This window comes from Lepidochelys olivacea (genome assembly GCF_965140295.1).
Source record: "Lepidochelys olivacea isolate rLepOli2 genome assembly, chromosome: 6".
Taxonomy (NCBI): Eukaryota; Metazoa; Chordata; order Testudines; family Cheloniidae; genus Lepidochelys; species Lepidochelys olivacea.
Genome location: NC_140416.1, coordinates 55152752 through 55161413, shown reverse-complemented (window position 1 = coordinate 55161413; position 8662 = coordinate 55152752). Strand labels below are relative to the sequence as shown.

The window sequence follows — 8662 nt, the reverse complement described above, 5'->3', positions numbered from 1 at the left end:
TAGAGGGTTAAAGACATTTATAAAACAATGTCATATTTACAGATAAATGGTTGTATAAGCATGAAATCTTCCATATGACAGAAGTCACAATTTCTAAATTCTAAGTGTACAAAGTGCATTTCTTTCCCCTTCTCTCTGCAGCAGAGGACAGTGGTGTCTCCTTCCCCTAACCCCTACAGCTACTAGACTATAGGGGCCCCTCAGGGTAAAGATTTGGAGACAAAACCCCAGCTATGCTGAATTACTGCATTATTTCTAAATCCTCTCTAGAGAACATTAGTCTGGAAAAATAGACACCCAAACAAGGTCAGGAGGGGTGACTTAGTGTTTGCTTGGAAAATCTGGTCAATAGATTCCACTGGAAAAGGAAATCTGGGGTCAATGCCCTAGTGTTGTTAGTAGGAGGGAAAGATTATTTAGCCGCTGTTTAATAAACTAACTCTTGGTTCTTAAACAACTGTCCCACCTCTCCATATTGTAAACCTTTCAGATGCCCCTGAATCAGTTTCTACTTGTAACCCCAGCATCATTTATGACTTCAAAGTCTGGGTCCCAAAATTGAATCCAAATCTATTCAAGACGGGAAACTATGGTCTTCCACTGTCATGGTAAGGGAGCAGGTTATTAGTAGGTGAAGCTATATGTGAACCTGACCAGCTGTTTCGGCTAGGGGCTAGGTCTGTGCCAAGTAGGGGTTTCAGACTGAATAACCATGTAGTGCCAAGAACAGCTACTGGAGACAATTCCTTATGAAGGCTGCAGGAACAGAGGCTCCTCTACTCTATTCCACGCATCATCTGGGGATGCAGCCTGAGGGCCTGCGAACACCCTATTGAAACAGAGCATGAAATACAGAACAAGACCAGGGGATGTATGGTTAACAACCTGTATGTCCTACAAAGCTGTCAGATTAGAATACAAAGCACTGAATGCAGGTGTGTGGGGAAAAGGATGTTGTGCAGGGTACATGGTCACAGGATTACACAATGCAGAAACCAAAAACACAGATGCAAATGCACTGCAACCTACAGGAAGGGGAGCAGACATCCACAAAGAATGGGCTATGGAGCCCAAGGAAGACTCGCTTATAGAAGTTGCCCAACAGCGCAGCATCATTCTAATGGTACATTCACTCCACGTCAGACACTGCACAGGTTCCACACTGGACATTGCTCACTTTTTGTTTGAAAGGTCTTCTTCTTAAGGAAAAAGTGCAAGAAGGGTAGAGTCCAGAGCCCAGTATGGCCAGAATGGTTTTCCCCACCAGGTGTAGCTTTCTCTGCTACTTAGAGGAGCAAATTTCTGGGAGAAAGCTTCACCTATGGTCAAGTCATAGGCTTATTTTCAGAAGAGTCAGCCTTCTCTTGAAATTTCCCCCCCAAGATGACCCCTAGAAGCAAAAGCCTGCTTTCAACTGCCTATTCTAGACATCTGCCCCATTTGAAGACTGGCCAGGGTCACGATCAGGCACCAGTATGAATGTTATTTGCTCAGTGAATCTTAAAGGGCTCCTGGTCCATGAAGGGTGGTCATGGTTACTGCCATACTGATGTCCCATTACTACAGCTTCATCTTTTTCCCAATCCCCCTACTTTGCTGACTGTCTCATACAGGTGGATATTTCAACATGCTTTGAGACTGGAGTTGTTCAAACAGACACCCCCTTGATGCTTGGAGAGTCATGCAGACAGGAGAATTGGCCTGTTTTGGGGATGATAGACATTTCACTGCCTGCCACTTAATAGGAAGGGTGAATATTTTTTTCTGACATGCAGATACTGCTCCCTGTAATTATGCAGCAAATGGACCAGTGCATGAGAAAATGGGAAGGAAAGATACACCTGGGAGTGAATGGAAAAAAGAACTTCTCTTCCAATCTGGGCAGATTCCAGGTTTGGCCGAGAAGAGACAGGTTTAGGTCCCAGGGCTTCTGTATGCCAGTGAGCCAAAATGTACTCAAGCACAAGTGATGCAATATCTCTGTGTGGCATCCACCAGAATTACACATTCACACTGACACCCCACATTTTCAGCTGTTGGTCAAAAGCTTTGATCCCTCTGGAAGCAGCACCCCTCCACTGCTGTGGCGAACACTCCAGCACCCCAACTCTTCCCTTGTGATTCTCCCATCTCTGGCTGCAGGGAAAAAAGAGAGAGAGAAAGGCGCATTTAGGTATCAGTCCCCTTCACAGAACTAGAGCTAGAACAGAACAGAGTCAGCTTCTCTCCAAGAGGACTGTCGGGAGCATTTCAAGTGGAGTATGAGGAACAGCATCTTGCCCCCACAAAGATGTGCTGCTCTCCCCCCCAGCCTGCAACATTTGAAGCAGATTGGGACCAGGCTGTGAAGTCTGATTATGTTGGACAGCTGGTTCCTGTGAGAAGGGAGCAACACCCTGCAGAACAGGTCCATAGGTTAAAAGCAGTCTGTGTTTGCTAAATTAACAATGCTGCTGCCCTCTGATGGCCAGCTAAGCTAAAACCTTGCCAAGCAATATAGTGACATGACTATAAGAGACAGGAGACCCACTAGAAGTTACTTGGTAGAATTGTGGGGCCATCAAAACCACAGTAAGACAGTTTTAGATTTTTAAACTACTAACAGCATTTAAAGTTGGGCACCAACGTCAAGAAACAAGACTGAGGAGGGCCACAGTCCTCCAATTATCCCAGAGCAAGATCATGGGGCTACTCACGTTCACAAGTTCTTGCTGGGGATCTCTGAAATGTGCAGACCCATCACTTTGGCTCGTTTGTACAACTCTTCAGTGCACAGCTCCTCTACTCCCTCATGTTTACGCTTTGGAGAGGTCTGGCCACAATGCAACAGCCTCTGCACTACAATTGGGAGAGGAGAGTCACTGCAAAGTTTCCTCTGGCCCTGTGGCTTCTCACATTTACTGCTTTAGGCATCTATGTGCCGAGACAGCAGGGGAAAAGGAGAGCCTACAATGCCAAAGCAACGGGAAGTGCAGCCACAATCTCCCCCCACTTTTTTTTTTTTTTTTTTTGGACACACAAATGTTAGCATAGACAGGATACTGAATCTCAGCAACTCCAGCCCAGGACAATCACCAGAGTCTTCCTACTCTAGTAAAGGGCTAGTTTTATAGAAAAATTATTTCCAACTCCCCACCCCTCCATGTCCAGACAGGTTCCATAGAACTATAATCAGTGATTCTTTCTGGCATCATGTACTAGAGTTTTGTGGGCCTTTTAGGAAGAGCTCTCTTGGGAACTCCCAGCAAGTCTAAATTAAAGTGAATAAGATCTATACCAGGCAAAACACAGCCCATGGGCCAGATCCGGCCAGTCTAACGTTTCTGTCCGGCCTCCTCTGCTCCCTCGTGATCTCTGAGTCCGGGCCTCTAAAAGTCCCACGACACAGTGGGGCACTCAGGCATGTTGCCTGCCTGCTGTGGCCCCAGGCCGCCCCCGGAAGCAGCCAGCTGCTGCTGGCACATCTCTGCGCGGAGGTGGGAGAAGCGGCTCCGTGCGCTGCTCCCCTCCCCGCAAGGGGTGTGCAGAGACATGCCAGCAGCAGCTGGCCACTGCCACTTCTGGGAATAGTGTGGGGCCACAGCATGCAGGCAGCCTGCCTGAGCACCCTGCTGCACTGCCAGCCAGGAGCCACCTGTGGTAAGAGCCTTCCAGCCAGTGTCTGCACCTGGCACCCCCTCCTGCACCCCAACATTCTGCACCAGCCCAGAGCTCCCTCCTGCACCCACACTCCCTCCCAGACCCCTGCACCCCCTCCATTAATATAGTAGAAATGTGTGGCCCTTAACTACTTGCCAAAATTCGTGGAGTGGCCCCCCTGTGAAAATTGCCCACCCCGATCTATACCATTTTACCCCCACACACCTGTTCCTTGCTGAAGTAACGTTCTATCCAGTTATGGGCTCCAAGTGCCCATTAACTTGTCTAGGTAATTTACCAACAACTCCTGCTCACCTGTACTGGTGCTGCTGCCCTGGCCTGCCGTTGTGTCTGTGACCGGGCTACTGAGATCTTCCACACAGGAAGGGACAGAGGCCAACAAACCTGGGAAGAGAATGATCACTGACTTCCACTGAGGAACAGGCTCTTGCTTTTCATAGGGAGCTCAGACCACGCAGAGTGCAAACACGTAGTGGTGCACGTGTCAATGAAAGAGGAGCGAGGTTTAAATCTCAGTTGGCTCAGTGCTTGCTGGGGACACAGGTCCTGGCCCCCACGATCCCTTCTCATTGGGATCTTATGCATGGGCTTTAGGAGTGAAGCACAGGGTTTCTCATCTCCAGTAGACTCCTTCCCAATTTCAGTTACCTGACAGCTACTCCCAACCTTCACAGCTTGCCATACTGAAATGCTCACGGTCTTGTCTGCATTTCCAGGGAATGCACGTACCCTTAGAGAAACTTTGGGCAGAAGTCACTTCCTCCTGCAAAGGGCTGGTCAGGAGCACAGCTGCCATTTGCTGTATTATGAATTCCCCTCCCATCCCAACCATCTTCTCTACTTCAGCTGATACAGGGTTAAAGGGCAAACTGCAGCAAGTGTCTCACAGCACCTCATACTCACAGAGGCCCCTGTAGCGTGACAGCTGCTGGTAGATCTGTTTCATGCGTTCAATGTTTAGCCGGCTGGTCTCTGCATGGTTCACCATGGGTTTGGGGTAGTCCACCCCAATGATGCACTTGGCTGCCTTCTGCACTGACTCAGGGGCATTCCATGGCTCGTAGATGTACCGTGAGGGGAAGCCTTTTAACTTGGGCAAATACCGCCTGCAGCACATAAAGAGATGACACCTTATTCAGAGTACAGCCACAAAGAGTTCGCAAGTATGGGATAAGCAACAAGGCGGCTACCCAGGCAGGCAGATTGTGAAGCTGTGTGTCACTGCCATGCTAGGATGTATGAGAAGCATCCATCCATATTACTCACCTAACATAGTCACCACTGGGATCTGTGCGGCGCCCAAAACCGACGGGGCAGTAGCAGTGGAAGAACTGCTGGAAAAAAGCACTGCATGAAAGCCACATCCAGCTGCCGGCGTTCACACTGAAATCTGCATCCAGCAGTAGCTCATCAAACACCTGCAGTAATAAGAGGGAAAGTTGGTGAGGGAACCAACCTCCAAGGGAAAGACCCAGCAGCAGGGAACACTAGAAGATAGATGCTAAGTATGAAGTTGAGGCAATCAGGAAACAGATCTCGGTAACTGGAACAAAAAGCAGACACCTGATCAATTAATCTACCATAGTTCCTTACATCTCAATCATTTCCAATGAGAAGCCTTGTCTGGTCATGTTTTCGAACACTACCAGTTAGCTCCTGCTGCTTTGGACTCTGCTGTACAGTTTTACTACAAGATTTGGACATCAATCCTAGCCTTGGAAGTGTAATGTAAGCATGCAGAATAGACACTGAAGGAGCACAGCAGTTCTGTGCAGCAGAACAATCAAAAGTGAATAAGGGCTTTTCCTTCTAAGTCTCACATTATCCATTCCCCACTCTGAGTGGAAGCAGGATATTACGAATAACCCACTGAATTCCTGTCCAATTTAGTTCCTAGGAGTTGTGTATTCCAATTTCCACTGTCTATTAGTGTTTTCAGCCCCTTAGGGCAGGGATGCCTCTGCCTCCACTTGGGCTGGGGGCACTTTTTAGATAACAGCCCATATTAACCAATGGGTCCTATTTACATTTACTTAGTAACTGCAGACTCTCTCATCATCACTTTTAGGACTTAACTGAACTAGGCAGAAAAAGCCAGGCTTGTGACCGAAGCAAAGCCAGCTAGATCATCCTCTCTTCCACACTACTCTACATGCCAAATGATTAACATGACAGTACTGCCATCCCAGCAGAATGTGCCAACAGGATTTTGCCCTCCCCATGCTCTGTTGCCTAATTCTGGAAATACCAGACTTACCCTGACTCCAGACTCCCAGCTGATCCAGAGGTCACCCCTGGTCAGGAAGCAGGCCACTGCATGCCTAGCCAGGTGGTGGATCCAGCCTTCTTGTTTCAGTTGGGTCATGATAGCATCAATCCAAGGGAAGCCTGTTTTGCCCTCTGCCCATTTTGCCAAGGCTTCAGGATTCCTGTCCCAGGGGATCTGTATGCAGATTGGGTTCCCCTCCATGCGGTCAAATTTGGGATTGTTGGTGGCTGCCGTGTAGAAAAATTCCCGCCAGAGAAGCTGCCCATATAGTGAGAGTGGTGGTGTATTGTTACGCTTCACCTGTGGAAGAGGAGAAACAGGGACAAAGAGATATTAGCCTTTCCCAGCTCCTGTACCTGGGCAGCTCACCTCAACCCTCCCTCTGCCCCATCACTACAGGCAATTCCCACTCAGAGACCAAGACTGCTAGCAACATTTGGAGCTGTGGAGCTATCCTCTGAACAGCCCTTTACCAGACACCAGACTCATTGGGGCAGAAAGCGCCTCTCTTTAATCTAGTCTGATATTCTGAAGGAACTGATCTCACAGGAACAAGAGGACGGGCACTAGAGCCAACCTAGAGCTAATGATTATGAGGGCTCAGGCTTGAGAATCCAGATAATTACTATAATTTTAAAGGTAGCTATGTCTACAAGAGTCTTGCCATTTTTGTAAGTTTCCCCCAGTAGGGGCAACTATATTTAAAGAGCTGAGCACTGCTTCATAGCCAGAGGAGTTAGGGGCAGGGAGGAATATCAACCTACAGCTTCTTGGGCCAGAAACAATGGAACAGGTCAGAACTGCAAGGGAATTAACACAACCCGTCCTAGGAACCAGCCTGGCCCCAGGCCTGCCGGCTCTGGAGGAACCCCCCACCCTCCCATCCCCCTTTTCTCACCTTTTTATACAGCTCCCAGAGGCGGTAATAGAACAAGCGGCAGGACAAGCAGCCGAAACGCAGATAGGGACTGAGTCCAGTGGGGCTCGCCAGCAGTGAGTTAGCGTTCATCCTTGGCCTTTCATAATTTGCAACCCAAGCCTAGGAGCATTTGGGAAAGAGAATGGGTTTCAGAAATGCAGCAGTCCAAGGAGCAGGCTGCTGGGCAGGGACACAACTATCTCTAGTAGGTTCTTTAAAGCCCCTTACATTTCTCTGACAGGTTTCAGAGCAGCAGCCGTGTTAGTCCGTATCCGCAAAAAGGAAAGGAGGACTTTAGGCACCTTAGAGACTAACAAATTTATCTGAGCATAAGCTTTCGTGAGCTACAGCTCACTTCATTGGATATGTTCAATGGAAAATACAGTGGGGAGATTTATATACACAGAGAACATGAAACAACGGGTGTTACCATACACACTGTAATGAGAGTGATCAGGTAAGGTGAGCTATTACCAGCAGGAGAGCAGGGGGGGCGGGGACCTTTTGTAGTGATAATCAAGGTGGGCCATTTCCAGCAGTTGGGGGGGGGGGGGGGAGAAGAAGGGAGATAAACATGGGGAAACAGTTTTACTTTGTGTAATGACCCATCCACTCCCAGTCTTTATTCATTCAAGCCTAAGTTAATTGTATCCAGTTTACAAATTAATTCCAATTCAGCAATCTCTCCTTAGAGTCTGTTTTTGAAGTTTTTTTTGTTGAAGAATTGCCACTTAGGTCTGTAATTGAGTGACCAAAGAGATTGAAGTGTTCTCCGACTGGTTTTTGAACGTTATAATTCTTGACGTCCGATTTGTGTCCATTTATTCTTCTACATAAAGACTGTCCAGTTTGGCCAATGTACATGGCAGAGGAGCATTGCTGGCACGATGGCATAGATCACATTGGTGGATGTGCAGGTGAACGAGGCTCTGATAATCTGGCTGATGTGATTAGGTCCTACGATGGTGTCCCCTGGATATGTGGACACAGTTGGCAACGGGCTTTGTTGCAAGGATAGGTCGCTGGGTTAGTGGTTCTGTTGTGTGGTTGCTGGTGAGTATTTGCTTCAGGTTGGGGGGCTGTCTGTAAGCAAGGACTGGCCTGTCTCCCAAGTTCTGTGAGAGAGATGGGTCGTCCTTAGTTGGGGGCTCAAGATGATGGCTAGTGACGTTCTGTTATTTTCTTTGTTGGGCCTGTCCTGTAGTAGGTAACTTCTGGGTACTCTTCTGGCTTTGTCAATCTGCTTCTTCACTTCAGCAGGTAGGTACTGTAGTTGTAAGAATGCTTGATAGAGATCTTGTAGGGGTTTGCCTCTGTCTGAGGGGTTGGAGCAAACGCGGTTGTATTGCACAGCTTGGCTGTAGACAATGGATCGTGTGGTGTGGTCTGGATGAAAGCTGGAGGCATGTAGATAGGCATAGCGGTCAGTAGGTTTCTGGTATAAAGTGGTGGCTATGTGACCATCGTTTATTAGCACTGTAGTGTCCAGGAAGTGGATCTCTTGTGTGGACTGGTCCAGGCTGAGGTTGATGGTGGGATGGAAATTGTTGAAATCATGGTGGAATTCCTCAAGGGCTTCTTTTCCATGCGTCCAGATGATGAAGATGTCATCAATGTAGCGCAAGTAGAGTAGGGGCATTAGGGGATGAGAGCTGAGGAAGCGATATTCTAAGTCAGCCATAAAAATGTTGGCATACTGTGGGGCCATGTGGGTATCCAAGGCAGTGCCGCTGATTTGAAGGTATACATTGTCCCCAAATGTGCACTAGTTAGGGGTGAGTACAAAGTCAAAGTTCAGCCACCAGGTTTGCCGT

General features: G+C 48.1%; 1 protein-coding gene across 1 annotated transcript in view; it reads right to left on the bottom strand.

Moving 5' to 3' along the window:
* The window catches only part of CRY2 (cryptochrome circadian regulator 2), a 37166-nt gene continuing 28504 nt past the window's right edge, over window positions 1–8662 (bottom strand). The window contains exons 6-12 of the mRNA XM_084630479.1: window positions 6828–6968; window positions 5918–6229; window positions 4927–5078; window positions 4564–4766; window positions 3955–4044; window positions 2697–2838; window positions 1–2136 (exon numbers count right to left, since the gene is read on the bottom strand). Of these exons, the coding sequence (XP_084486605.1) occupies window positions 2699–2838; window positions 3955–4044; window positions 4564–4766; window positions 4927–5078; window positions 5918–6229; window positions 6828–6968 (1038 nt within the window). The 3' untranslated portion in view covers window positions 1–2136; window positions 2697–2698. The remainder of the gene's footprint in view (window positions 2137–2696; window positions 2839–3954; window positions 4045–4563; window positions 4767–4926; window positions 5079–5917; window positions 6230–6827; window positions 6969–8662) is intronic.